The sequence below is a fragment of the Trichomonas vaginalis genome, chromosome V (assembly GCF_026262505.1).
Source record: "Trichomonas vaginalis G3 chromosome V, whole genome shotgun sequence".
NCBI classification, from domain to species: Eukaryota; Parabasalia; order Trichomonadida; family Trichomonadidae; genus Trichomonas; species Trichomonas vaginalis.
Genome location: NC_067207.1, coordinates 30,328,280 through 30,356,157, shown reverse-complemented (window position 1 = coordinate 30,356,157; position 27,878 = coordinate 30,328,280). Strand labels below are relative to the sequence as shown.

Here is a 27,878-nt window from a genome sequence, read left to right as displayed (position 1 = left end):
AAAAGATTTCATAGTCATTGTCATGTTCGAGTGTTTGCCAATGTCCTTCACCTTCCATGCCTTTCACTCAAAAAAAATTTTCAGAAAAAATAAAACTAGCGTAGATTTTACAATACTGCGATGGTAGAGTTTAAGAGTTGTGCTTCAATGTAGAGACAGTCCTTATGGTCTGGAGGTAAGAACACTGGGCAGTTATGGTCATGAGTGGAGAACATGTCTATCCAAAACTCACGATTGAAGCCAGTTAATTTATAGTATTTAGGGTTAGGAAGTGGTGAAGTTCTTGTATGACCAATGAACTCATTTTCAACTCCCTTACTTAAGTTTGAATATAATATAGCTTGCTTTCTATCCCAAATGCCAGGTGTTACAATCTTTGAAAATTCATTTTTCCTCGGAAGCATTGCATCATAATTGAAAACATTCTTGAAATCATCACTTGGTTCAGAGATTTGAAATCTTATACGTAATGGATTTTTTTCTTTTAGCTACTTCATTGAATGGTGAGAATACAACAAACTGACAGTCATGTTCCATCTTCATTTTCATTAAATTCATAATGAAAGTCTATAAGTTGTGGCTGACTACCTTCTTCTTTCAGTTGTGCAAGAAACTCACGTAAAGGCTGTAAAGTTTGTACTTCAATGTTGAACTTTTTCTCGAACATCTCATTAAATGAAATCATACATTGTTGCAATGTTGTATCGTCTTTAAAGTATTTGTATATGTGAATGTTTTGGGCGCTTAAAGACTGTTCGTCATTTTCTATCTCGACTTGAAGTATAAAGTCAACCTTTCTGAAAGCACGTGTTATATACATAGATGTTATGCCAATGTACTTCTCTTCATTTATGTTCACAATCCAGTCTGTTGGAAACTTAAACGTTACTCTGTTCCCCTTTATTTTGACGTCAGGGTTTTCACTACTGAACGCAACAGATAAAGGTATTTGTCTATACATTTAATTCGGATAAAAATAAACCATTTACTCTTTCTTTGCTTCAGCTTCTTTAGCTTTTGCTTCAGCTTCTTCTCTAGCTTTTTCGCCAGTAGTCTTGGGTTCTTTTGTCTTCCAGCAGCTAATGCAGCAAGTTGTTTTTCACTAAGTTTTCTCTTTGGTCTCTCTGGCTTTTGTTCTTGTTTTTGTTCCTTCAGTTCGGATAAAATTTGCTCACGAATTTCTTTCTTCAATGCTTCAACATCTATGACCCCTTGGGTCTTGTCCGTAGGGCTTGTCTGAGTCATTTGACTGCAGATAAAAAACAAAATTAAAACTTTAACCGATGTAAAATGAGCTTGTCAAAATCAGAGCGAGAGTCTATTATATTAAATGACGCAAGAGGAATACAACATCCTTTCTATTACGTAAGTCAGAGTAAAGATGGTAAAATATACGTAAGAAAAAGAAAGGTTCCATTAGCGAATGCAGAAAGCGACAACATTAAGGTGTATGGCAAGGGTGAAGTCCACGAAGCCCATATAAAACCTTCTTCAAACTGAAAAGTCAATAGAACCAGAAGAAAAGAAGCCAGATGTACTTTCAATAACGAACCAAGAGCTTATTGCAAAGTTCGTGAATTTCATTGAAAAACAAACCGAGTCAAAGAATCCTGACCCGCCAGTGAAAGAAGTTGAGACAAAAGAGAATGTACAGTTCATTGAAAATGTCAAGAAACAACTTCCACCACGAATGCCAAGAAGAAGAGTGAGAATAATGAAGTAAATAGATATTTTTATCGAAGTAAATACATGCAGAACGAACAGTTAAACGAATTTACTCCAGCAGAGCATATTCATCAGATTCGCTCATATTTCGATATCATAGACAATGCAGTTCAAATTGGTGACACTAATAGAAAATATTCTGACGCAAAGATTCCATCACAACCTGGAACTGCTAAAGATAACACATGGGTAACATTCAATCTCTCACCTCCTGGTGAAAATATGTTGGACCTTTACAATACATTCATTACGTATAAAATGGAAGGTCAATTTATTGTAGATAAAGAAATTGGTTCAGGTTCCAATAAAACAAACCCACCAGGATTTTGGATTGGTTTCGATGACGCTTTCTATGCAGTTGCTGGATATCAAATCCTTGCAAATGGTCGTATCGTATATTCTCAAGACAACGCAAGAGAAGAAGCATATATAACTTCAAACTCACAAACTACCGAACAAATAAAGAAAGTAGATGTTTTCTCAAAGACTCGACATGAAGATGTATGGAGTCATTCGGGAACATGCAGAACAGGACAAATTGTTAGTGGTCCAATTACAGCAGGAAAATCATTTGATTTTAAGCTTCGTTTAAGAATTCCTGTTAGAAGATTCCTTCCATTAGAAGCTATTCGATTTATTCCAGCTTTTGCAGGAAACATTCAGCTTAAAGTAAAGTTCAGTAGCGACGCCTTACAATGCACATCTATATCTGTAAATGATATCATTGCTTTCAATCCAACTCTTAAAGTTGCATTTGCTTCAGATTCAAATCCACCGACAAATAAATTTGTTCCATGGAATGAACCATTCACTATGATAACGAAGGCAGTAGAAGCTAGTGGAACAGTTACTATTACAACTGTAACCCAGCAACTATTTCGAACAAAGATGGATTTTAATGAATGTTTCATTCATCCAAAGTCATTCTCTTTAGACCCTAACATTTATACAGAACTTGTAGAACATTATACAAACGAGGCTTTATGTTTTCCTGTTAAAGTTATGGATTGGATTCCTATGGACGGTTCATTCTCAAAGAATACAGATAGTTCAAGTGCAACATTTACAGCAGCTTATACGCCTATTAATGTTAAAAGTATTTGGGCACTATTTAGAAAGAAAGACAACTATTATGTTAATTTTGAGAACCCTAAGTTTAAATATCTTCAGCTTTCCATGGGAGCTTATGGAAATATGCCTGCAGAACCTGAAAAATCATATGGACCTGTATTTTATGAAATGGTTGCGAACGCTTGCAATACAAACAATGATATGATAGGATTTAATGAAGATGTTATGAGGTCATTGGTGGATGATGGTAGTGTGGAACATAAATGGGATAGCTATGACAACACACATTTCTTATGTGGTTTTCCAACAGAAGTGGACTTTTGCTTCCAGCAAGGTCAAACATCTACTGCTCCAATAACATACAAATTGTCTGTTAAAGGACCTATTGAACTAGCAACTGAAAATGTACCAAAGCCACTTATTGGATTTATGAGGGATTGTTGCTTTGCCATTCAGGTGCGTGCTAATGGCATCCCCATAATAAGATTAGATGACTATAACTTAGCTACGGACGACAGTGAGGAATAAAGGATGAACGTTTATTTTTAAAGCTTATAAATGAGTTCTTCATCAAGCTCTCGTGAACCTTCACCATCTATGAAACAAACTTTACCAAACGATTATGGAGCACCTATTGAATATTTCTTACGAGCTGCACAATGGCAAAGAGCAGTCTCACCAAGGTTAGGTGTTCCACCAGCTCCTGTCAAAAATAGCATTTGGTCAAGTCCTTATATAAAATATGGTCTCCCACTAGGTTTGCTAGCTACAGCAGGAGCAGTTATGATGTTGAAAAGAAATAAAGCAAATGTTGTAAATAATACTGAAGTAGCTGAAGTTAAACAAACTCCAACACCTTCGCCAAAACCAACGTCAAAACCAACACCTTCACAAGCAAAACCTTCAATGACTCCTGAACCTATGGAAGTACAAACTCCTGTTCAAAAGTCAACTCCTAAACCGACTCCAACATTTAAACCAGAACCTACTCCTCAAATAAATCGTAAAACTCCTGCGTTTCCTTACTGAAAAAATAACGTTATTTTTATTTAATATTAAAATTTTTATTTGATTGAAATGACGATAAAGTCACTGAAGCAATGAAACAAAAGTTTTTGGTAGAATACATTAAATCAGGAACGATTCCAGAAGGTTTTTACATTCATACTATGAAGGATGGTAGAGTTCAGTTTAGAAAGATAAAGCAACCATTAGATAAAGAAGGAATTTTGAGAAAGATTAAACTTCATGAGGACAACATTGCTGAACTTAAGAAGAAGCTAGAAGAGTTGGAGAAAGGAAGAGAGTTATAAAGCAATGAATTCAACAGGGTGAAAAAACAGGTGAAAAAAGAGGTGAGATCTCACCACTTCACCTAAATTTATTTTTGTGCTATGTTTTCATACGTGTGAGGGTGGTGATATCATTAATTTTTATATAAATGACAGAACAAAAATAAAACATATCTACTCAACAGGAATGAGACCCTTACTGACTATGTATTCGTTTAATGCTTGATGAAAACAATGGTACATATTATCGTATGGGTATACACAACGTCTGTTTCCATCGTCGTCGTATATGTAGAGCTCAAATCCAGTCCAACCTTCTTTTGTACAATATGTAGCTTTATTTAAGTATGCATTTATGTAGATAAGGCAATTTTCTTCATCGCTCCAGAAATAATTTTTCGTCATTGTTGAAATAGTTTTCGTTCCTCTACGTCCATAAGGAATGTATGCAATGAACTTTGCGTCATAAGGGATTGTAATATATTCAGGGTTTCTTTCATCGTCAATGGGTCTGTCTTTGTTAAAATGCATGTTTCTCAGTTTTATTTGAGTTTTGAATAGTTCACGGAAACGTTCTGGGAAAGAGTCATAGTAAATGTAGTCGGACATGTCTTTGTAATGAAATAAAAAATTTAAAAAAAATAAAAATAAGGTTATTTTTTATTTAGTGAGGACGGTAGTGAATTCGTTAGTGAAGTCGTTAGTGAAAACGTTAGTGAAGTCGTTAGTGAAGTCGTTAGTGAAGTCGTTAGTGAAGTCGTTAGTGAAGTCGTTAGTGGTTGGCGGCTTTGTAAATATTTAAGGTTAAGTTGGTGTTATGGTTGTGTTGTAAAATATACGTTAGTGGTTTTGTAAAGTGTCAAACCGTTATCTTGGGAACGCAGTGCCGCCGTACCCAAGATAGTCATACTAACTAACAATTGTCAATGAACCTTGCATTCTTACATGTCTCAGGAACTCTGGTCTTGTTACAGATGAGAAGATGAAGTATCTTGAGTCATGTGTGAAGACAAGGTACATTCTCAGAGGTCAATTGGCAAAAATTGCACCGTTGGCAAATGTCAATATCCGAGTCAACATACCTACAGCTAAAGGTTCTTCACATGACGACTATGTTGTTGACAAAGACTTACCATGGTTGAAGATTGTAATTGTCCACAACCACTTCATGTTGAACGAAAGTCTTACAAACCCATTCTTTGGTAAAAGTAAGTGCAACATTGTCAGAGCTGTAAACATTCTTTTCGAGAAAGGTTTGTTGGAACCAATTCCAGATGACAAGCTGACAGAAACTTTTGTACCAAAAGACGAAACAAACTTTTCATTGTTAGCAAGACCAAAGTTGTTCCAGACAAAGTTCTAGTACAAAAGAAGTACACAGTTCCACAAGGGGTTGGTATGTTCGGATACCAACCTGAACCAGAAGAACTTCCAATGAGGTTGCAAGAACTTCAAGATGCTATAAACAAACTTCCATTGAGACATCCAATTGACGTCAAATTGTATTGGAGAGCATCTGAGTTAGGTCAGAAGGTTTTATATAAACAGGTTGCTTCGACGATGTTTATGAGATAACAGGAGAAGTTTCTCAGAAGATAAGAGACTCACTTGAATTTCCACAAAACTGGACCAATTGGTTGCGACAAGTTCGACTCAGATGAAAAGATATACTATGTCGACCTTAACGCTGCATACATGAGGTTTGTCCAATATATTCCGACTGGAATTCCAAACGAAGATGGTGAGTTCCCGGGAAGGAACTATACAGTTGGAAAAGTCATACAACAACTGTATGATATTAGGAAAGCTTCAAACCCCAAACTTGCAATGACACTCAAATTGCTTATGAATTCGACATGGGGATATTCCATTAAAAAACCTCAAGAGATGAAGAGTAAACATTATGAGAAGGTCGACAACTTTGTTGAAAGGTTTTCTCCTTTTGTTTTGAAGTACGAATTAACTCAAGGTCAAAGTGGCTTAGTAACCACATTAAAACCTATTGTCGAACATTGGTCTTACCCACAGTTCGCAAAAGCAGTCCTTGACGAGTACAACAAATTCTTCTCCGAAGTCAAATCGAAAGTCAAGGTTTACTATGAGAACATTGACGCACTCATGACGAACGAAGAAGGATACAACAAACTCATTGAAATGGGAATGGTCGGTGAAAAGATGGGCTGTTTTAAGCTAGATAAGGTATTTTCCGAAGTTCATGTAATATCGAAAAGGAAATATTGGGGCATACTTGAAGACGGCACAGAAATAAAACATTGCATGAAGTAAAAACGTTTTTCAAAAAAGTGACATTTTTTAAATTTTATTTGAACTGTACGCTGAGTTTGTTGGAGAAGACCGTTGGGAAACTTGTTTGTTAGATGAGAAATATGAAATGGCATACCATTTTAAAACAATATATTTTTACATATATTAAATGCTTCAGGTTGAAAAACAAAGAACAAAAGTAGCAGATACAAAACCGTTAGACTATATCTTTACAAATGCTGGTAGGACTATTTCAGATGAAGAAATTTCATCCCGAGCATACAGGTTTGACTATCCAATTCGTTGGCTTCAAAGTCCTTCAGATGCAAAGGCAATAGGATTTAGAAGAGTTTTGTTTTCAAATAGAACTAACGCATTTATGTTCGCAGTATATTTTCATGGGCAGTATGAAGGTTCTGATGGTCTAATAGACAAATTTGACGAAATGAGAATCTTTACAGTTCGTTCAGACGAAAGTCTTGAGAAAACTCTAAATGACTTTCAAACTCAAATGAACAAATATTATTGGGAATTTCAAAAAAAATACAACTCTTTACTAAATGGAACATACTATCTGAAACTAGAATATGACAAGATGAACTCCACCGTTTCATTTCAAAAGATTGAAATTAACCCTCCAAGAGATACAGAGTTTTTATTTTGGGAAGTAGACAAACGTTCTTGGGCACAATTTCTTCGGTTACTAAACCAGAACGAACCATTACCACCAGATGGTCCATTTAAATTTATACTTCCACCAGCAGATTTGACAGTTTATAGAAACGTGTTTGACCCTCAAAATGTTATGTGTCATGCAAGTTTCAGTTCAAGCAACAATAGTTTTCTATGTATTGGTAAGGACTTTTATGACTTTGCTTCTAAATTCTACGAACCATCTAGTAACAGTTTCTCTGACTTTCAAGTTTGGTTCACAACAAATGGTGTGCAACATATTATTCCATTGTACTATGACTTTTATCTCGAATTGTCTTTCATATATAACTACGGAAAAGTGCTGAAAAAGTATTGAATGTGAAGATATTAGAAAATAACATTTTTTCTAACATCGTAGAAAACTCATGAAAACAATTTATTTTTGACACTTTCACAAAAAACATTAAAAAAGTGAGTTAAAATGAGATGTTTACTGAACTGGCTGGATGTCGCCTTCTGAGGTTATGTAGAACGGCTGACCCGAGAAGTGGAACAGTGCTCTGAGAATTTGTATAATTCGTGGAATTGGACTCTCTCTGTTTGGAAGTTGTATCCATGGGCGCTTTGCAAAGAACTTGAGAAGAGCTTCTTTCTTCATCTCCTTTATGTCGTCTACAGGAGTGTTTTCTGGTATTTGAATTGGAATTCCGGTTTCAATTTCGATTTTCAGCGCACCTCTTCCAGACAACCAGAAGCCGAGGGACTTGTTGGCTTTGTCCTTGCCCAAGTACTGCTTAACAACTTCATTTATCTCTATAAGGTAAATTGCCTCATCTAATGGCTCGATGTTGTCCATTGTTCTGTTTCAGAACTAGTCTTGTACTTTTTCAGAACAATACTTGTACTGTTTCAGAACTAGTCTTGTACTTTTTCAGAACAATACTTGTACTTTTTCAGAACAATATTTGTACTGCTTCAGAACAAGACTTGAACTTTTTCAGAACAAATTTCCCGTAAAAGCTCTCAATTTGTGAGAAAAATTTTCTGTTTCAGAACAATACTTGTACTTTTTCAGAACAATACTTGTACTGTTTCAGAACAATACTTGTACTGTTTCAGAACAATACTTGTACTGTTTCAGAACAATACTTGTACTGCTTCAGAACAATACTTGTACTGCTTCAGAACAATACTTGTACTGTTTCAAGACAATACTTGTACTGCTTCAGAACAATACTTGTACTGCTTCAGAACAATACTTGTACTGCTTCAGAACAATACTTGTACTGCTTCAGAACAATACTTGTACTGCTTCAGAACAATACTTGTACTGTTTCAGAACAATACTTGTACTGCTTCAGAACAATACTTGTACTGCTTCAGAACAATACTTGTACTGCTTCAGAACAATACTTGTACTGTTTCAAGACAATGTCCGACGTACCACCAACCGAGTCCATTCCCAAACCAGAGGAACCTAAAGCACCAGCCCCTGCACCTCAGTTCCAGCAAGTACCTCCGAATTACTACCAATTTCCACCTCAAGGTTACTACCCACCACAAGGCTTCCCGAACTACCCTCCTCAGCCTATGCCTTACTGCCCCAACCCTTGGTTGTTCCAGCAAGCTCCACCCCAGCAATTCCAATTCCAATCTCAGTCCAAGAGAGACCAAGACTTCGAAGAAGGTCTGAACCGCTTACGCAAAGAGTATGCTACAGCTCCAATTGAGAGAAAGTTGTTCCCGGACCAAAAAATATAATTTAGGTGAAGAGGTGAGATTTCACCTCTTTTTTCACCTGTTTTTTCACCCTCTTGAATTTTCATGAATTTTATATATTAATGTTTTCGTTAAGCCACTTTGTGCCGTCAGTCAGTCAGTCAGTCAGTTTAGGAAAGACTTTAGAAAGTTGTTGGAAAATAAGTCCTGGGAAGAGTATTATAAGGCATTTTGTGAAGAATATAGCAACCGCCGGAATTCAGACGGTTGCTTTTTATACAAAATTCATGCAGGAAATTCTTGAGTTTTGGTTGAAAGAATACGATGGAGCCAAAAGTGGCTCGACCTAAAAACAAGCATTTTATGAGCTTACAAAGGGTGTTATGAATGAATTCAAATGTATTTACATACATCCTGACCTCGTTCATTTTGCTGCTGAATTCAGCAAAAATATAATTTAGGTGAAGAGGTGAGATTTCACCTCTTTTTTTCACCTGTTTTTTCACCCTCTTGAATTTTCATGAATTTCCTTAAGATAGAAAAAATAAAGTTAGTTTTATTTTTATTTATTTTTTTATTTTGTATGTAAGAACAGAAATGTCAACAATCGGCACAACAACAATTCAAACAACAACAGCACCAAACTCGTTAGTCATGAATCCAACATCTATGTTAGTAGAAATGAAAAGCTTCATTCCTTCTTCATATACTTTCGAAACAGAAATACAAAGAATAAAGCATGAACTTTTAACAAGTAATTTAGACTGTACCGCACAGGATGAAACAAATGAACAGTATCTTTATGAAATGGAGGACCTCATCGACCATTTGCCTAAACTACCTGAAATTCAGCAGCAAAAACTAACTATTCCTGAATTCGACGAAATTGAAGTCAAAGCAACTGACTCAGTAGAAATAAAGAAGTTCATACGAAAGGTAAATTATGAATTCCTTGGTTTTCATTGCAACCATAAAGTTATGGACAAAGATTGCGACATGTTATATAAGAACATCTCTGACATATATAAATCTGGGGAGTTTAAGACATACGACAACTTTGTTTCATTAGCTGCAAAATGTGTATGGCAGATAAGAGATAAAGACAGAAGAGGTAAGGTATGGCATGAACAGATAAAACCAATTGCTTCAGATTTAAAGAAAACCATTGACGCCTTGGTTGTTTTAGCAGGTAAGGTTTCAGAATATAACGCAAAAATGAACCCGCAATGTTCTAAATGTAAAGCAGCAATGAGGAGATATAACTACTCAGTCAAAGAGATAGAAAGAATGCGAAACGACTATGCAGATTTAAAGAAAGAAGCAGAGAAGCCGGTAGAAAATAAAATGGACATGTTAGAATTTCTGAACAAAAACTATCCAACAGCAGAAGATTTCCTTCTATCTGATGTCAAGAAGAAGTATAAAGAAACCTTCGGCATTGTTAAAACATTCGATGTACTAAAAGAAGAAATAGAAGCTACAAAACTGTTTAGGATTTCAAATATACATCGTACAATTCATGTGAAACGCTTATAAAATAACTGGGGTAGAAATGGGGTGAAAAAAGAGGTGAAAAAACAGGTGAAATCTCACCTCTTCACCTAAAATATATTTTTGCTGAATTCAGCAACAAAATTCTGAGTAAAATGGCATATGGCTTGTGTCAAACCGTTGAGTTTTCACAAAATTTAAAAAATAACGTTTACCATGTGAAACGTTTATAAAATAACTGGGGTGAAAAATTAGGTGAAAAAACAGGTGAAATCTCACCTCTTCACCTAAACATTATTTTTGCTGAAAAATGACCAAATTTCATGAATTTCCTCATATGCTTGCTTCCCTCGGAAAACCGAGAGAAGAGATTCCGTACGAAAATCGCAAGAATTTGGCTCCTGGTTTGAAAGGATATTATGTACATAGACTTCTTGTAAATGCTGTTGCAATGTGGGCTTCACCTAAACATTATTTTTATTGAATTCAGCACAAAAATCATGAATTTCCTTAAGATAGAAAAAATAAAGTTAGTTTTATTTTTATTTATTTTTTTATTTTGTATGTAAAGACAGTAATGTCAACAACAGAGAACACAACAACAGTTATAGTCCATGAAGCTATAAATGAAGAATATGAGTACATACAGTTTAACAAACAGTTACGTCTCATTCGTTCGGTCAAAGACGATATGTACCAAATGCAAAGTATTTTGACAGCATGTTTTGCTCCAGATACTAAGAAACCACAAGACTGGTTTAGGAACCAAAGCACTATTGAACTATTAAATGAAGCTGAAAATTCGACTACGAGAAATCCCGTAGTCGCAAAAACTCGAGTGGGAGAAAAACCCCAGTCGCCAAAACTCTATGAAAATCGTGAAAAATTGCCAAACGGTTTGAGAGGATATTATGTACATAGACTTCTTGTAAATGCTGTTGCAAGGTGGGCTTCGCCTCGTTATGCTTGGTATATTTACAGACTTCTTGACGAAATTCATAGACAAGAACGTGAAGAGATGGAAAACAAGCTTGAAGCAAAAGACAAAAGCATTCAGAAAAGAATACCACGTTCGGTACCAAAAGGTAAGGAAAAGAACTATAAGTATATGATTTATACTGAAGAGATGGAAAATGAAGAAGATAAAGATATGGTTATGTTGTATTTAGTCAGAAGAAACAACAAAAGCTTTTACGACCTTGCTAAGATTTACAAATCTGACAGAAATTGGTTCTATCGCGAAAACTTACCGATTTCAATGACCCCAAATGAAGATGTGAAACAAATAGTTCAAGATACGTTACCTCAAACACACTATGATATGAAAGGTTGTACAATACTTACCTTCAAAGAAGACTTGTCATTGTTAAAGGAAAAAATAACAGAGTATTTTGACAACTTCAAACAAGTAGGGTAGATGAACTCTTTATTTTTCAAGCTTGACTTTTTACAATTTGAACTTTGTTTGCGTAGATATGAATTCTGAAAGAAGTATGAGGGTCTTGTATGACTTTGTACTTCTCCCATAGTTCATGTCTGTCAAACTTACCTGCCATGGACTCTTTCATAAGTTCCATGAAATCGTCTTCGGACAATCCGGGGAAAAGTATTATGTCAGTAAGTATTCTTTTAACATCCTTACTTAAACTCTTTGCTGTCTGTACACAAATGACAACTGAAATGTTAAAGTGTCTGAGCTTCTTAAGAATTCGACACATATCTTGTTCTCTATTCTTTAACAAAGGATGAGAGGCGAAATCATCTAAGATAAGAAGACATCTATGAGGGTAAGTCTTCCAATCGTAAGATTGTAATTTCTTCGAAATGTATTCTATCTCTTTCTGTTTGTTTCTGAAGTGTTTCTTCTCTAATATTCTCTGCATTTCCTCATTTGGGTCTTTAAACTTCGAATTTATATACTCATTTATAGCATTGTACTTCAAAACCCTTCTTTGGTACTTCTTTATCCAATCTAACAACACAGTATCCTTTATACATACTAACTTAGACTTCTTTATAATATCTTTGAACGAATTGACGGTTTGGTCAAATTGACCAGAAGTCGAACAAATAACAACTAACTCATAGAATGGGTTCTTCTCATCTAGTTCTTGTTGTTGTGCAGCCATTTTAAGATAAGTGAAAGTCTTACCCGACCCAGGTGGTGCAATTAGACCTGTTATACCATTCTGAGCAAATAAGAACTTGTCATGGATAGGCTTTATCTGAGCATTTTCTAATTTCACCTTGTTCTTATTTAAAACATTCTCAAATTTCTTGTCAATGTCAGCAAACTTTTTTTCTAACATATTTTTAGAAAAATTAAAATTTTTATCTTTTAGAAAATGTCTAGCGATTTCGCTATCTATATTCGAGACAAACTTTTTGACAGCAAAACATCTGTCGACCATAAAATCTTACATAGTGTAAACAAGAAAGGTGAATTTGTTCTAAAGTTCTGTTTCTGGGAATATGACAAGAACCATAAAACATTACAAAGAGCAGTCTTAAAATTTGTCAATGACAGACTTGTTGACAGAGATGACGCCGATTGGAAAGATGAAGTCCAACAAAAGTTCTTAGAATGCAAAGAAGACACATGCGCTGTTCTTGAAGATGAAATAGAAAACAGAATAGATGAGCTATTAAAGGACAAAGAACTTTTACATAAATATAGTTGCGCCAAATTTGACATAACTCCACCAGAAAAGAAGAAGAGAGAAAAGAAAGAAAAGAAAGTAGAAGAAGAGAAGAAAGAACCTGAACCAGTTCCAGAGAAAAAGAAATTTGACATGTAAAAATAAAATTTTATTTTTAGAACATTTCTGGGTCAATGTCAATGTTCTCTTCCTCTTTAGGAGTAAACACTGGCTTAGACTCTAAAATCTTTTTACCCAATTTACCTTGAACTTCAACTATCTTAGACTCATAATATTCATAGTCGTCTGCTTTCTTTGGTTCATAAGGTATAACAAGTTTGTATGCTTTACCTTCTTCGAGTTTTGAGAACTTTCTGTCAAAATTTTCTTTGACTGTCAACATACCGTCAATGTATAAGTCTTCAAAAGTTGCACCACTTTTTTCTAACAACAGCAAACTTAACTGGTGCAATGTTCCAAATTTTGTCAAATGTAGACTTTTCAAAATTGTAGAAGTAAACATTCAAATATGCGAATGGAGCTAACTTATCTTTGACTTCTGTCGTGTACTTATTTACTGAGATGAATTTTGCCATCTTTTTCTATCGGATAAAAAATATTTTTTTTAAAATTTACTCAGAAAAAATTTTCTTTGTATATACACCATTCTGTACGTCTAAAAGACTTTTGACATTTGCCAAGAATGTACGTTTAGAAGCTGCCATATAACCATATTCTTGACAATATTGTTTATACGAATCGTACAATGACCTTTCATCTAATGACACAAAGTCGCTTTCTTCTATGAACAGTTCATATACACTCTTGTTTGCTTCTAACAATGTTTGTCTCTCTTCTGTATGTGGAATTTGTCTTGGATTGAACTTAGAAATATCTAATGTCATGAAATATGAGAACAAGTGGTTGTAAAAGTCAGATGTCAAAGTTTCTGCTAAGTCGTCAAAATATTCTGTATCTTGCATATGAGAATCTGACGTTCTGACAACTACATATCTTCTGTCAGAACTTTCTAACTTCATCGGAACAACATTGTTTGAAACCATAATGAAGTTTGCAACATTTTCACAAACTCTTTGGTCTTTATACTTTCTTTCAACAACTCCAACTTTGTCTGTTATAAGACTCTTCAAAGCATCTGAGTTCAAAACTTTTGTTGTATCTATACTTTGAAGTTCATTGCAAACTATAAGTTTCATATTCTCTATTGAGGAGTTAAACTTGCCACAGATGTTTTCTAAGTTTGTCATATTCGGATTCGAATAACCTTCTAACAGTTTGCATAAGATATCTGTAAAGAAAGTATTCTTACCAGTTCCTTGTTTTCCAATTATAATGAGAGCAGTTTCATTTTTAGCACTTGGATGTTGTAAGATATTTGCAAACCAACATAAGATATACTCATAGACTCTTTCGTTTCCATTGCATATAATTTCTTTGACATGGTCTAACCAAGCTTCTATAATATTTTCTTTCCATTCTACTTGTTCATATTTATATCCAGTGAAGATAGAATAGAAGTTTGGAGAAGGTGTATAGAACTTTATACCTCGAACTGAAAAATCTTCAAGTTTTGACAATAAGATATCCCAAGCATCTAACATCTTCATTCCAACTTGTACAACTTTTATTTTCTTAAGTTTCTGTCTACATTCTTGTTCTGAAACTATTGTTGCTCTTGGTTTGTTAAAGACAACATCCCATTCTTTCATGACATAACATTCTGGGGCAGAGTCAACATAAATGACTAAACGTTTCAAATTCTCGACTGCTTTGTTATAGTCTCTAAATGGACACATATTTCTGAATGCTTGGAAGTCATAAAAATCTGAAACATCTATTCTGTACATTTTTATAAAAATAAAAAAAATATTTTTTTTATTCTTGACTTTGTTGTTCCATTTGTTGCATTTGTTGTTCTTGAGCTATTTGTTGTTGAAGTTGTTCTTGTAATACAATACTTTCACCAGTTGCATCTTCCAATTCGAAACTTTCTGCCGTCATTGACAAATACATAGGACATAAAAGTTTTACAGGAACAAAGTTTGCGTCAACTAATGTCAACGTTATACTTGCCAAAGTGTTTGAGTTCACTAAGGTTGAAAATTCTGCATTCGAATGAACAATAGGCAAACCAGCAGAGAAAGTATTGTTTATACGCATAAGTATCTTTTGGTCATAATAGTTTCTGTCGACATTCGAATAACACTTTGAACCTAAGTTTGAAACAATATATAAGATTGGTGTGCTTAATGTCAATGGAATAGACATTCCTTGTATGACACCTTTTCCTGTTATAGGAAACTGTTGGTAGTAAAAACCAGAAATAAGTTTTGTATTATAGCTCATATCGTTTATAGTAAACTCAGTCGGACATCCAAACATAATGAAACCTGCTCTAGTTGCAGCACATGTTACACCCGTCCTTAAAGTATTAAATAAGTCAACAAAACCTGTTGGTGGTATATCTGAGTAAGTATCTTCAAAGGAGTATTTTTTACCATTCACAACAATAAAGTCTTCTGGTGTCAAAAGAGCAAAACAGGCTTTAGTCGTCATTGTGTTTAAGGTTAGTTTACAATATCGTCCTTGAGGACTTTGTAAGTTTGTTGTTATAGAATTATATGACTCAGGGTTTTTAGTCGTAATAGTATAAACCATTATGTCTTCTGCCATTTACTTAGCAAATAAATTTTAATGAAATGTTGTGGTCGTCAAAATATTTTTATAACGTCTGGGAAACTATATTTTAAGTTCAACGTTTCACCTCCTTTCATAACGTATATCTTGTCAATGGCATTATATGAAACACCACAGCAACTAATGTCGGGTTCTATTTCTTTGATGTTTATATCGTCTGCCTCTGTCAAAAGTTTCAATAGTTCTTTCAAAACTTCATGAGGTGCAATGACATATGAGTTCACTTTTACAGGGTTGTGTTCGACCAAGTTTAACATTATACTTAAAGCTTGACAAATCTTCTCCTGAGTTTGAAGTTTGTCTTTCAGTTGTTGGTAGTCGTTTCGAATATCTGCAACAGAACTTAAGTCTCTGTTAACTTCAGGATATGTTGGTTCTTTTACAGGAACAATTGTTATACCATCTTCGTCTTCGTATGGTTTCCCCACTTCAACATCTCTGTCTTTGACATTGACAACAACACTTTGACTGTTTGTTTGAGTTGGTGAATTTAACTTCACATCTGCCACCGCCATTAAACCTTTTGAAACACTTATGCTTCTATTTTTCGGAAATGACATTTTACTTAGAATAAAAAGATGGACGTATTCGGATATCTTATTGAATTGAAGCAGAACAAAGTTTATACTCACAAACAATACAAATACATTGACAGAATAGTTCTTACACAAACAATGGAAAATGTTATAGAATAGCAGTCTTTGCTGAACCTAAATATTTTCATAAAGCAAAGAAAGTTGGTATAACTGAAATGGTGAAAGTTCTTGAAGCAGACAAAATATAACTTCAAAACTTACAGATATACTAAAGGAAAGTTTATAATACAATATTATGTCAAAACTGGCGTACTGTCAATATTTGACGGAGAGAAGTCAGTTCAAGAACAACTTACTGACCTGCTGCCAAAATCTGCTCGATGGAAGCTGTCGTTATGCCAATCTGAGGAGCCCCAGCAGGTTTCATCGAACGAATCTTCAAAAGAGCATCTTCCGTGAAAAGTGCTATTGGTTTTGTAAACTTCTTTGCTCTCAATTCATCTGGACGTCTCTGTCACCAGTATATTGTATTTGAACTGTACCAACAGTTGAAATACCACCCATAAAGTCTTCTGAGTCAGCAATGGAATGCCAAGCCAAAAGTTTGAACGGTCTCCATTTGTATATTTGAGTTTTTTTGACCTCTCTGTATGAGTCCATACTTTCACATATGGCATAATAGAACTTTGCATTTCAGGGTTAATAGTTGTTGTGAAGTGTTGTTGTTAAAGTTCATAGCATCTAATGTCAAGTTGTATGACCTCATATCCTCAACTGTAGAATATTCTTCTCTTGGATAATATTTGCCATCTATGTTTATATGATATTTAATACAGGGTTGTAGAAACAAGAATAGTCATTTATAGTTCGTCTGAACAGTACAAACATAGTATCTGCATGTTTCATTGCAGTTGTTAAAGCAATATCTGTTCTTGCACCTGCGGCTCCTGGATTTTGGTTTCCAACTTCACCTGCAAAGTCTTTGACAGATATTTGGTGTATAGGGAACATAAGTGGAACTGCAATATATTTGGCAGCTAAAGCATTTGAAATATCTGGGTCCAACATATAGACTGCAAGTCTGCTTTCTATTCTTCTGCATTCAAATTTTTCGCATGTGAACTTAACTGGGTTCCAAGCATCTCCAGCAGCATTGAAATAATAGTTTACTTCAGTGTTGAGGTTTGAGAAACCAAAGTCTAAGTCAACTTTGTCTTTGCAAAATTCGGCGAATGACGTTTTATTTGTTCCCTTTACGTCTGTAAGAGAATGGGTCTTGTGTTGGTGCAATGACTAAGTTATTTTTGCTTGGAGTAAGTTCGATAGAAATTTTTCCTGCCAGTTTGGCAAGTATCTTAAAAACCTGAAGATGAGGAAAGATGACAAAGGAACTCTGAGTTTCAGTTTTACTTTAGTGGCAGCAGTTCCATCTGAACCAGAAAGGTTACATAAACTCCTGGAACGTTAGGGTCAAGTCTTCTTATTTTCTCAATAGTTGCATACTGGTCTGTTTGTTCTCTAGCTTGTGGTTGTACTGAGTTTCTCAAAGCGAACCATTCATAGTTTGCCCATGTTACTGTTTGAACTAAGTCAGAGTTAGAATATATCTTATATCCCATGAAAACTTCTGGAGCATATTGGTATCCGACATAGAAAATTCCATTGCAACCTTTCTTGTCAGACAACTTGGCAGAAGGTTTTATTTCAATGTCTTGTTCCACGTATAAGAATGAGTTGTCAATAGAAATAATATGAAACCTGTCGCAAGCATATCTACTGTTGTTGAAGAACCTTCTCCAAACTCACCTACGTTTCCATAAGAAACAGCAGTTGTATATTCGTAAGTTCCAGGAACTATTTCTGACCTTCTAATGGCATTGTCGCATTCGTTATACCATTCGGAAACATTTCCGTTCATGGCATCCAAAACTGTTGGCGTTATATTCTGAGCGGCGTACATTTCATATGGGTAAAAATATAGAATAGTTGGATTTATGTGTCATAATAGAACCTACTCGGACCAAGCTTTACTTTCTTCCTGACTGAGTTTTAACTCTTCTTTTTCCTTCATTGCCACTACTTTCACTAGATGAAGTTACTTCTTCACTACTTTCACTTTGTTCTACTCTTCTTCTTTGGTGTCGCTTTTGGTAACTTGCCCTCTGCTTCAAGTTGTTGCATCTTTGCCTCATGTTCACCTAGTATGTTGTAAATTTCCCATGTCCTTTTTGCCTTTGGGCTCTGGTCGCCCATCTCAGGTAACCTATATCCTAGAAAGATTTTGTCATAGTTTGTATTGAGTCTTCGCGTATTTTTGCATGACTCTTTCCTGAGTTTCCGGTTCAAGCTCTTCAAACAGAGCTTGTCCATATGGAATAAGCTCGTTTCCAAATATATGTTTTTGTAGCCATTCTGGTTTTCTTTCCATGTAACCAATAATATCTTTTGTGAAGATGGGAAAGCTTTTACCCAACGTTTCAGTCTTGCGTCATTTATTTCTGTAGTTGGTTTTATTTTGTCAAGGAACGTGTTTTTCAATACTAACATTTCATTTGGTACTGTCCATTTGAGTTTTCTTAAATATTCATCCATTCTCGGTTCATTGTCTGCAAAGTAAGTTTTTATGACATTTTGCAAACTTTCGTTTGCAAGGTCATGTACAATAGGTTCTCTTCCTTCTCTCTCCCTAACTCTCTTTCTAAACTCTTCACCAAATATACCATCTCTATGGTTCTGTGTAGTTCTTTGAGATAAATGTTCTAGAACGTCAGGTGTTATATTTCCATCAGCCATGTTCATTTCATACTGGTCCAAAATATCTGCATCTTCATATCTTTCAATGGCATTAAAGCCGCGCTGAAAATACCAGTTATATCTGGTTCACCATTCACTTCCATTGCGTCTACAACTTCTTGGAATTGAGGTTGTAAGTTTATGAACCACCTATCCGGATTAGCTTTATGACCCCATCTCATTGTAGTTCCATCGTCTGCAGAAACAAAAGTAGGTTTGTTTCCATATTGGTTAGGTTCTGAATGAACTTTAAACAATGTTTCATTTCTATATGTTTTGTTGAAATTTAACCTTTTATTTTCACCGAGTTCAGCCAAAGATTGAACGTTATATGGTCGTAAGTAAAAAGGATTATTGTATTTGCGTACATTTTCTTTCAGTACTTCCATTCTATGCTGAATATTTTCATCTGATGTTGGAGTCTTTTGTATGTCGGCGAACATTTTTCGATATTCTTCTACTATGTCAGCCGAATTTTTCTTAGACTCTTGGAAAGATTCCATATTCTCCGCATACACTTGTTGAGGGTCAAGATTTTTCGGCTGTTCCAAATCTTCATCTAGTTCTGTGAAGTTAGTTTCCAAAGGAGGGACTTGTTCGTTTCCTTCAGGCTCTTCTAGCTGTTGTTGCTGAACTATTTCTTCCATGTCTGGTTGTATCTGAACTTCTTCCTGTTGAGTTTCTTGTACCTCATCTGGTGGCATTTCATATATTCCGAGACCGTTTTTAACAAGTTCCCTATCTAAGTCATCCGGACTCATAAACCTTTCTTCTTTCGTTCCGTCTCTATTTTTTACGCGTTTCATGAAGAGAGTTGAATTATCATTTAGCTCTGACACCAAATATCTCGGAGTAAATTCATTCATGTCATTTGGATGATATGCTATTAAATCATATCCCTTAGCGAGCTTGTATTTTCCAGGTTTGAGATTATATCCGATTTTATGCTGAGCCATAAAGCTAAATAGGTTCGGGTCAGTATTTCCTTCCTTGAACTTTCTAATAGCTTCTTTATATCTGTCACTAAAGTCAAGAGTATCTGGGTAACCATAGTCTTCCTTAAGCATTTTTAAGAATTCTTGGTTTCCTTTTTCTCTACTTCTTTTATGTCCTTGCTCTGGTTGTGGTGCAGGTGCAGGGTTTTGAACTGTTGGTTGTTGTGCAGGGTTTTGAACTGTTGGTTGCTGTGTTGGTTGTGGTTGTTGTGTTGGTTGTTGTTGTTGTGCAGGGTTTTGAACTGTTGGTTGCTGTGCTGGATTTTGAACTGTTGGTTTTGGTTGTTGTTGTGGTGCTGGATTTTGAACTGTTGGTTGTTGTGTTGGTTGTTGTGTTGGTTTTGGTGCATGCCTGTGTCTGTGTCCATGTGACGATGTAAATGTTTTAGGTAGTCCTGGTGCAGGTGCTTCTCTTGGAGGGTTTGGTGGTATATAAGTTCCACCAGCTGGCACATATGTTCCATCTGCAGCATAATGTCCTACCTGACTTTTCGTTTTTAAGAAAGCATTTACTAGGTCTGTTTTGGTCTGTTGTAACTCTTTTTCTTGACTTTCCACAACAGTTGCTCTAACGGCGTCATAGGCACTTTGAACTGCCTGTCTCGTTGCTGTATCTGTTATTTTCGTCATATTTTGTGCTACTTCTCTTAACTCTTTGTCGAAACCTTCAAACTTCAGTTTCTTTCCAGATGAGAAGTCGTTCACTAGTTTCACCTTACTATGAAGAGCTTCGAGGCATTCTTAAAGTCAGCATTCATTAAAGCTTCATTTGAACTGTCTTCATCCGCTTGTATTTTTGTCCTTATTGACCCTATAAGTTGGGCTGCTTTAGCGTTGGCTTGGGCATCTAACCAGTCATTATTAGCTTTTATATATTCTGCGCTTTTCATTGCCTTTTGCATGGCTGCGTCGTTATTTTTACTTTCTTGTGCTAAGTTTTCATACTGTACGGTTTGGTTTTGCAACTGTAAAAGTTTTTCTGCCTTTACATTTGCTTCAACTTCTTTTTTATACTCATCGCTATCCATATATGTCTTCAGGGCTTTTGTTTTATTTCTTCATCTTTCAGTACTTTATATTGAGTAGTATGGTTTTTCAAATTTATAACATCTTGTTCCATTTTTGCTACTTCTGCTGCTTTTTCTGACACTTTTTTCGCATATTCCTCTGTACTTAGTTCTTTCAGTTGTTCTTCTTTCTTCTTTTTCTCTACGTTTAACTCATTGAGTTTCTTTGTCTGTCTGTCATATTCTAGTTTCTTTTCGTTTTCACTTATTTGTTTCTGTATGTCTATGTTTGACTTTTTGACATCTGTTATTTGATTTTTGAGTGAACTCAAATTCATTTGACTTTGAGGGTTATAAGCTGTTCCGTCTGCAGCTCCACCATAGCCTGCCATTTTCGCTAAAAGTGCCGCTCTTAAACCTCCACTCTGTGCACCAATAACTCGGTTTAAAAGCATAGGGTTGCTTGACATTTGTTGCAACATAGTGGGGTCATTCATCATTTGTTGTTGCAACTGTTGTTGTGGTGTCAGTTTTACTATTGGATGTTTCAATGCTCCCTTCCTCTTACGTATATTCTTACGTAGCTTACGTGGCATTTTAAGTGAAGTTAAAAAGCGGTTTTTGACAGATGTTTATATGACACTTTTTGTTCAGCACAAAAAACTACTCGGTCAAAGTGTTGTCAGTTTTGTAAAATAACCGTCCTATCTCATTCTATAAGGGGGAAAAGGCTTCTCAAAGTATACTTCCTTGGAACGCCCGTAACTTTTCCTGTAGCGACGATAGACCCTTACTTGTCTGGACAAAGTTATACTATTTTGAGTGCTCTACAAAAAAGTCAACGGCTGGTCGGCTGGGGTTCGGTCCTCCTCTTGGGTCTTGGGAAAAATTTCTTATGGGCTAGAGGGCGCAACGCGCCTGGAAGCCCCACTACCTTTTTTTTTGATTTTTATATAAAATAGTTATATATTAGAAAATAATATGAGTTTATGTGATATTATTTTTCAGAAGATTTCATTCTATATGCCTATGAAAAGTACTCTCAAAACTAACTTTTCCTAATTATAATTAAATCTAGAATATTGTATTATGCTTAGTATTATTTCATTTTTCTCATTCAATTTAGAATTTACAAATGTCAAAAAATTGAGAGTTGTCACTTTTGATGAATTTCTGTTTATTACAACCTGTCCATAACTTTCTCATCTGAGAATGAAGATTTTCAGATTTCAATAGATGTAAATTTTTTTAAATGCTTATTTTCCTTCTTCAGTTTTTTTATATTGAACAAATACCATTTGTTAGTAAATTATTGAACAAATACACAGTACTAACAACGGAGTTCAATATAACATCGTTAAATGGAACTTATTATTCACAATGCCAAATTCAACGAAGCGTCGGCTCCATTTATGCTATTAAAAACGAGGAAAATCATTTATTTGATGTATCGATTGATCCAAATGTCATTGATTCACGTCATTTTTTCCACTTACTTCGATCAAAAAACATCTCTTGTACAATTTCAAAAAACAAGATTGGTAAATATCACATTATTCAGAATGAGCAGCCAAATTCAATAAACATCGAAAATACAGAATTAAAATTTATCAAAAACCCATTTTCAGTCAATGTTATGACAGTAGGCTTCTATCCACATGATATTTGTCCTTCAGTAACACCATTTACATATTCTACAGGCTTATTTTACTTAGCAACAGCAATTTTATTTATTATTGTTGCCATTTACATCCAAAGTTTTAAGAATGTTTCATCCGATCATCCACGTTGGTTCATCTCTAACGATGAGAAGATCAATTACAAATTTTACGAAGAAGGAGACAACATTGAAACGTTTTTCTTGACACGATCACTTTTCATGAGCCGTCAGACTGGATTAAAAGACTCCGCAGTTGGCAGACTGTTCCGTGGCGAGCAAAGTCAAACATTTGAACGAATTGCTACAATTCCAATCAATGATAAGTACAGACTTCAACTTTACTGGCTAGAAACACCAGATCCACCATCAACACCCAACTTAGAAGTCAAATTTACTAGTGATGAATTACAAATCCACGGAAAACCACAGATCTCTTTCTCATCATTCAGAAGCTTCCGTCCTATCACATTAGATTTCACATTATCATACAATGTCCGTGGCAAGATCGAGATTCCGTCCGAATTCATTGCTCCATTCCAACCATTTGGTCAATTAGTTACAAATGCTAACCACATCCTTAAGAAAGTCTCGGAAATCTTCAAGAACACTGCATTTTTGAGATCTAAGTTCTCCGATATCATGGTTGAGCTTTGTAAAATCTTAAATTGCAAAGCAATTTACGCCGTTAACCAAGATAACCTCATTATCACTAATTATTCTCAGAATCCATCCGACCTTCTTTCCGATTCCGAAATCTATGAAATGGTCGGTAAAATTCCTTCAGATTCTCCTATTCATTATTATACTAGGGATTTATTACCTGGCCATGACTTTTGCTATGTATCCCATTACAATGATAATTTCTATAAGCTTGATTGTGTCTTAGTTTTTAATTCAGAGCCAGTCAACAAATTATTCAAAGAATTAGGTGTTCGAATTCTTATGGAATCATGTTTATTTGTTCACCGCTTCATTATTACTAAGGAACATTCACTTCGATTCCAACATATCATTGATTTGTTGACAAATTCCAAATCGTTTGTTTTTGCAGAGCTTCTTGATGATGGCACACCAATCTTATACAAGACATCATTCAAACAGAACTCATTCACATCACTTCCCATCCTTCCAAGTCGAGATATCATCCATGACGATATTGAACTGAAGCAATACACAGAGTTACTTGATAAAGTCAAGAAAGATAACTCATTCATCAGGAAATTCAGTTACCATGTTGTTGAAACAAATAATGGTAGTGAAATTCCACGATGTCTTGCTGTTTCGGCAGTTTGTAACTACGACACAGTCATTGGTTCACAAATCACAACTATTTATGCTGAAGAAATCTCTACAATTAAACAACAAAAATCAGATTTAATTTCTGCATTAAACGATTTGAGTATTGCAAACAAAGTCCTTGGTCTTTACAAGTTCAACATTGAAGGCAACAACCTTGTTTTAACAGACAATCGCATGTTAATTGATATTAGATTTGACTCTAATCAATCATTAACATTGAACAGTATCATTCATCCCGATGACCTTTTGCAAATCGAAGATCTTCTTGATGGTCAGAAAGTTATTTTCCGAATTCAAACACCAACTTCATTGATCTGGTATTCTGCTATTTCCAACAAAATCAGTGGTTTCTTGTTCTGTGTTAACTATCTTCTTGACGAAAAAGGTGTTCAATCTAATAAGGATCTTGAATGTGAAATTCCAGAGTTACAACTTTGGGGTGTTGATATTAGAACTATGAAAGTTTTCAAATTGTATGATTTACCAACTATTTGGGATATCCTTTGTATTCCTAAAGAAACAGAATTTACATATTTCATCAATTTCATCCACGAAGAAAACCGATCTGCATACGCATACCAATATCAACGTATCTTGCAAGGTTCTAAACAAAACATCACCGAAGAGTACATGTTCAACCGCTGTAATTGCGAATTTGACTGGGTTCGATTGACAATGTTCCGTAAAGAAGAGAATATCATCTGCATCATGACAAATATCAATTCCATCAAAGATAGTGAAAACAAAGACATGGAATCGTTTGCAGAACGAAATTCATTCTTCTTGAACGCACGAATGATGCCATGGGTTTTCGAGAACCGTATGGATGAGCTTCAGAACCGTCTTACATCATTTGAACCCGGTATTTCTAAGCTTTTGACTATGAATTGGTGGTTTATCGACCATTTTGTTGAAAACAAAGAAGAAGTTTGTGCTGTTATCGAAAACATGCATGAGAAGATCGGTAAGTTCCATATGGTTTGTCGTCTTAATTTCGAGAATTCTGTTTCTATTTTAATCAATGGTGAACACAAGCGTAACGGCACTACATTGACCGGTTTCTGCATCGAAATCAATTCTATCTTTAAGAGCTGGAGTGACTTAGTTCGTAAATACGACAGTCTTCGTGTTAGTCACCAGAAAAACGAAAGCGACGACAAAAACAGCAAACATGAAATCTTATCTATCTTCAATGACATCTTCTGCAGTGTTGATCTTATGTCTCTTGACAAATCTAATAATAATGAATTTTACATTTTAGATTCATTCCAATTTGTTTTGAGTCATTTACTTGATATTTACAACAACCAGACAGAAGACATCAAATATCAAACAGACAAATCAACAAGTGAACTTGATTTGCTTGACATCTTTGAACGTTTGTTAATTCCTATTGACAAAGTATTCATTAAACACGGCATTGAACTTGATGTCACGGTTGAAAACATCTTCCCTTCTCTTTGCATTATTAATTCTGTTGTTGTTTCATCATCATTCATTCTTGTTCTTATTTACGCAGCTAACAACTGCAAAGACAAAATCTGTCATGTTAAACTTAGCTTCAGCGAACCAAATGCAACTGTGCGAATCATATATCATGGAGATGTTTATCCAACAGTCAAACTTGTTAACCCTCTTCACGTCGAATACACTATTAACAAACAGAAAGAAGTCGAAATCACCGTTATTCTCCCAGCTAAGACAGTCAGTCTCTATTCATCACTTGATAACAATATTCAATCTGTTATTGCCGTTGAAAATCAAACACTGTCTAATCAACTTCGAATGTATCTTCACAACATCAATGTCATTACTACAGATCTTGATCACATTGACAGTCATGTTTCATATCTTTTCTATGATTATGAAAACGAATCTAAAGTATACGAAAAACTTAGTAAAAATAATCAAATTAAATTATGTCATATTAGTCGAACATTTAAAGATGATCATTGTGTTCATGGTCCATTGATTTGTTCACAAGTTATGCGATTTCTGAATCAAAACATCAATATTCGAATTCCTAATGATAAAACACAGTTTGAATCTCTTCACAAACACATCTTAGTTGTTGAAGACAACAAAACAAACCAAATTGTTCTTCTTAAGATTCTTGATTTTCTTGGTTGCAGTCATCAAGTTGCTAACACCGGCGAAGAAGCACTTCGTCTTTTAGAAGACAACAACGAAAATGTTACCTCAGATTTTAGTAAAACTAATTTCGACATTATCATCATGGACATGCGTTTGCCTGTTTTAGACGGTATCCAGACATCACGTATCATCCGTAAGAGCAACAAATGGTACTCTAACATTTATATCATCGGTATCTCAGCTGCTCTTTCATCCAAATCAGATTGTTTGAACTCCGGCATGAACATTTTTGTTCCTAAACCAATCCGAATCGAAACTCTTCGAAATGCAATTTCTCAATCATTTTAATTTTATTTAATTTTTGTTTTATAAAACTTTTATTTTTATTATATGATACAAACTTTTTCAGTATATTAAAACTGGTTAAAATAAGCTCCTTTCCTTCCTAAAGTCTCTTATTCAAATTTTTCATAAAGGTTCATTCAATATTGAAACTGAAAAACGATGAAAATTTGCGTATTTTTTTTCATATTGTCATATAAATACGGAAAGTAAATCAGTAAAGGACAATAGAAAGTGATTTTGGATCGGTTAGCAATTTGGTTAATCTGATTATGTCCATAATAACATATAATCATATAATAATATATATTTATTCTTTTCTGCATATTAAGGATGCGCTCACCATGTCAGATTTTTCATGCATGTATAACTTTTGATGGACTTAAACCTAGATTCTGGTATTCTGCCATATATATTAATTTTTTATAAACTACTATTTCTATTAATGTTTTAAAATAATAATTGTTTTTCACAATATTCAGATTTGATTTTTGGCCAAAATCGTAAAATATAAAAATATCAATCCATCACAATATTTTAAATTCTAATGATATTCTATCTTATTGATGGTATGGCTGGAAAATTAACATTCATGAAGTTATTAGATTAAGAAAATTGAATGGACCCTATTCAATTTTTTTTGATTTTCCTCTCAATTTTATAAAAGATATAACTCAAGAACATGTGACATCAGGATTGACTCACACAATTAAAAGGATATATTCCTTTTTGGATAAAAGCCTGATGGAACGATATTTTAAAAATATATTACTAAAATGAAAATAAAAAATCTAATTTTATGAAAATAAATGTTTATTCAACAGTATGCAAACCATATAAAATTTGCATGAGGGAAAAAATTCTGGTATCCGTATTAGTTCTCAGCATCTATTATTCCGACCTCTGGATTTTTTTGAAAAATCGCGACAGACTTACCATCATGTATTTTTGCGTATTTGAAATGCATATATAGTATATATTACGAGTCTATTCTTTGATTTTTTTTCTGATGAGTTTTTGAAATTTGATTATACAATTATATTGATTTTTCATATAAGAGGCGTAGGATAATGTAATTCAATTTGAGTATATTGGTGTTAGCTTGCTCATTTAAAAAAATAAAAGTATAATACTATATTTGCTAATTATTCATGGAAGAATCAATAGATATTTTGTACACAGCTTTATGAAAGTGTGCCTAAACAAGTTCAAACAACATATGTAACAAAAGTCATTGCTGTGTCCCTACCTTGCATTGGTGGGAAATTGTAAACGGCTATCAAAAAAAGTGCAGAAAATTCAAATGTAAGAAAAGAAAATATCATAATTATTGTAAAATAATAATAGGTACTTGCAAATAAAGATTATTTTAATGGAATTATGGAGAAATATTATTCACTTTTAAAATTTTTACACTTTTGAATACTATTCAGAAATTCTTTGAAAATTTAAAAATCATTCAACTCAATAGCGAAAGGGATCTAGAGCCTCAAAGTTTTACTATCATAATGATTATATATTCTAAGCATTTTTATGGAATGTTAGTGCATCCTTAAATCATTATTTAACTCCAATCGA

At 34.5% G+C, this 27,878-nt stretch overlaps 18 protein-coding genes and 3 pseudogenes across 21 annotated transcripts, besides 4 other annotated features; 10 read left to right on the top strand and 11 right to left on the bottom strand.

Moving 5' to 3' along the window:
* Positions 1 to 5,003: part of a mobile genetic element that runs on past the window's edge.
* On the bottom strand, positions 108 to 961 carry TVAGG3_0430260 (annotated as a pseudogene). Its single transcript has one exon. A coding segment is annotated over exon 1 (854 nt).
* TVAGG3_0430250 (uncharacterized protein) lies at positions 986 to 1,245 on the bottom strand (the record flags this gene model as incomplete). Its single annotated transcript, XM_051233760.1, has 1 exon — positions 986 to 1,245. A coding segment is annotated over one exon (260 nt), but the record flags the coding sequence as incomplete, so codon positions are not given.
* On the top strand, positions 1,623 to 1,720 carry TVAGG3_0430240 (annotated as a pseudogene). The gene has a single exon. A coding segment is annotated over exon 1 (98 nt).
* On the top strand, positions 1,984 to 3,324 carry TVAGG3_0430230 (uncharacterized protein; the record flags this gene model as incomplete). The annotated part of the gene is made up of 1 exon (XM_051233759.1): positions 1,984 to 3,324. The coding sequence occupies one exon, from the start codon at positions 1,984 to 1,986 to the stop codon at positions 3,322 to 3,324; it is 1,341 nt and encodes a 446-aa protein (XP_051103489.1).
* TVAGG3_0430220 (repellent protein 1 family) lies at positions 3,394 to 3,825 on the top strand (the record flags this gene model as incomplete). Its single annotated transcript, XM_051233758.1, has 1 exon — positions 3,394 to 3,825. The coding sequence occupies one exon, from the start codon at positions 3,394 to 3,396 to the stop codon at positions 3,823 to 3,825; it is 432 nt and encodes a 143-aa protein (XP_051103488.1).
* TVAGG3_0430210 (uncharacterized protein) lies at positions 4,263 to 4,697 on the bottom strand (the record flags this gene model as incomplete). The annotated part of the gene is made up of 1 exon (XM_051233757.1): positions 4,263 to 4,697. One exon carries the CDS (start codon positions 4,695 to 4,697, stop codon positions 4,263 to 4,265), a length of 435 nt encoding a protein of 144 aa, XP_051103487.1.
* A 912-nt stretch (positions 5,004 to 5,915) lies between the features above and the next one.
* TVAGG3_0430190 (DNA/RNA polymerases family) lies at positions 5,916 to 6,374 on the top strand (the record flags this gene model as incomplete). Its single annotated transcript, XM_051233756.1, has 1 exon — positions 5,916 to 6,374. The coding sequence occupies one exon, from the start codon at positions 5,916 to 5,918 to the stop codon at positions 6,372 to 6,374; it is 459 nt and encodes a 152-aa protein (XP_051103486.1).
* A 358-nt stretch (positions 6,375 to 6,732) lies between these two features.
* TVAGG3_0430180 (uncharacterized protein) lies at positions 6,733 to 7,383 on the top strand (the record flags this gene model as incomplete). Its single annotated transcript, XM_051233755.1, has 1 exon — positions 6,733 to 7,383. The coding sequence occupies one exon, from the start codon at positions 6,733 to 6,735 to the stop codon at positions 7,381 to 7,383; it is 651 nt and encodes a 216-aa protein (XP_051103485.1).
* A 114-nt stretch (positions 7,384 to 7,497) lies between these two features.
* On the bottom strand, positions 7,498 to 7,863 carry TVAGG3_0430170 (uncharacterized protein; the record flags this gene model as incomplete). Its single annotated transcript, XM_051233754.1, has 1 exon — positions 7,498 to 7,863. The coding sequence occupies one exon, from the start codon at positions 7,861 to 7,863 to the stop codon at positions 7,498 to 7,500; it is 366 nt and encodes a 121-aa protein (XP_051103484.1).
* Positions 7,864 to 8,438: 575 nt separating this feature from the next.
* Positions 8,439 to 8,768, top strand: TVAGG3_0430160 (uncharacterized protein; the record flags this gene model as incomplete). The annotated part of the gene is made up of 1 exon (XM_051233753.1): positions 8,439 to 8,768. The coding sequence occupies one exon, from the start codon at positions 8,439 to 8,441 to the stop codon at positions 8,766 to 8,768; it is 330 nt and encodes a 109-aa protein (XP_051103483.1).
* A 555-nt stretch (positions 8,769 to 9,323) lies between these two features.
* On the top strand, positions 9,324 to 10,262 carry TVAGG3_0430150 (organellar and viral DNA polymerase type B; the record flags this gene model as incomplete). Its single annotated transcript, XM_001309738.1, has 1 exon — positions 9,324 to 10,262. One exon carries the CDS (start codon positions 9,324 to 9,326, stop codon positions 10,260 to 10,262), a length of 939 nt encoding a protein of 312 aa, XP_001309739.1.
* Positions 9,324 to 19,142: a mobile genetic element.
* On the top strand, positions 10,795 to 11,634 carry TVAGG3_0430140 (KilA, N-terminal/APSES-type HTH, DNA-binding family; the record flags this gene model as incomplete). Its single annotated transcript, XM_051233752.1, has 1 exon — positions 10,795 to 11,634. One exon carries the CDS (start codon positions 10,795 to 10,797, stop codon positions 11,632 to 11,634), a length of 840 nt encoding a protein of 279 aa, XP_051103482.1.
* On the bottom strand, positions 11,651 to 12,526 carry TVAGG3_0430130 (protein of unknown function, DUF4106 family; the record flags this gene model as incomplete). The annotated part of the gene is made up of 1 exon (XM_051233751.1): positions 11,651 to 12,526. The coding sequence occupies one exon, from the start codon at positions 12,524 to 12,526 to the stop codon at positions 11,651 to 11,653; it is 876 nt and encodes a 291-aa protein (XP_051103481.1).
* TVAGG3_0430120 (uncharacterized protein) lies at positions 12,563 to 13,015 on the top strand (the record flags this gene model as incomplete). The annotated part of the gene is made up of 1 exon (XM_051233750.1): positions 12,563 to 13,015. The coding sequence occupies one exon, from the start codon at positions 12,563 to 12,565 to the stop codon at positions 13,013 to 13,015; it is 453 nt and encodes a 150-aa protein (XP_051103480.1).
* On the bottom strand, positions 13,032 to 13,379 carry TVAGG3_0430110 (protein of unknown function, DUF4108 family; the record flags this gene model as incomplete). The annotated part of the gene is made up of 1 exon (XM_001309742.1): positions 13,032 to 13,379. The coding sequence occupies one exon, from the start codon at positions 13,377 to 13,379 to the stop codon at positions 13,032 to 13,034; it is 348 nt and encodes a 115-aa protein (XP_001309743.1).
* Positions 13,489 to 14,724, bottom strand: TVAGG3_0430100 (uncharacterized protein; the record flags this gene model as incomplete). Its single annotated transcript, XM_051233749.1, has 1 exon — positions 13,489 to 14,724. The coding sequence occupies one exon, from the start codon at positions 14,722 to 14,724 to the stop codon at positions 13,489 to 13,491; it is 1,236 nt and encodes a 411-aa protein (XP_051103479.1).
* On the bottom strand, positions 14,753 to 15,550 carry TVAGG3_0430090 (uncharacterized protein; the record flags this gene model as incomplete). Its single annotated transcript, XM_051233748.1, has 1 exon — positions 14,753 to 15,550. The coding sequence occupies one exon, from the start codon at positions 15,548 to 15,550 to the stop codon at positions 14,753 to 14,755; it is 798 nt and encodes a 265-aa protein (XP_051103478.1).
* On the bottom strand, positions 15,589 to 16,089 carry TVAGG3_0430080 (protein of unknown function, DUF4106 family; the record flags this gene model as incomplete). Its single annotated transcript, XM_051233747.1, has 1 exon — positions 15,589 to 16,089. The coding sequence occupies one exon, from the start codon at positions 16,087 to 16,089 to the stop codon at positions 15,589 to 15,591; it is 501 nt and encodes a 166-aa protein (XP_051103477.1).
* A 22-nt stretch (positions 19,143 to 19,164) lies between the features above and the next one.
* TVAGG3_0430060 lies at positions 19,165 to 20,938 on the bottom strand (annotated as a pseudogene). Its single transcript has one exon. A coding segment is annotated over exon 1 (1,774 nt).
* Positions 20,939 to 21,170: 232 nt separating this feature from the next.
* On the bottom strand, positions 21,171 to 21,501 carry TVAGG3_0430050 (protein of unknown function, DUF4106 family; the record flags this gene model as incomplete). Its single annotated transcript, XM_051233746.1, has 1 exon — positions 21,171 to 21,501. A coding segment is annotated over one exon (331 nt), but the record flags the coding sequence as incomplete, so codon positions are not given.
* A 550-nt stretch (positions 21,502 to 22,051) lies between these two features.
* Positions 22,052 to 22,088: a mobile genetic element.
* Positions 22,089 to 22,157: 69 nt separating this feature from the next.
* Positions 22,158 to 26,329, top strand: TVAGG3_0430030 (phosphorelay sensor kinase protein; the record flags this gene model as incomplete). The annotated part of the gene is made up of 1 exon (XM_001309743.1): positions 22,158 to 26,306. One exon carries the CDS (start codon positions 22,158 to 22,160, stop codon positions 26,304 to 26,306), a length of 4,149 nt encoding a protein of 1,382 aa, XP_001309744.1.
* Positions 26,330 to 26,632: 303 nt separating this feature from the next.
* Positions 26,633 to 27,852: a mobile genetic element.
* The last annotated feature ends 26 nt before the right edge of the window (positions 27,853 to 27,878 follow it).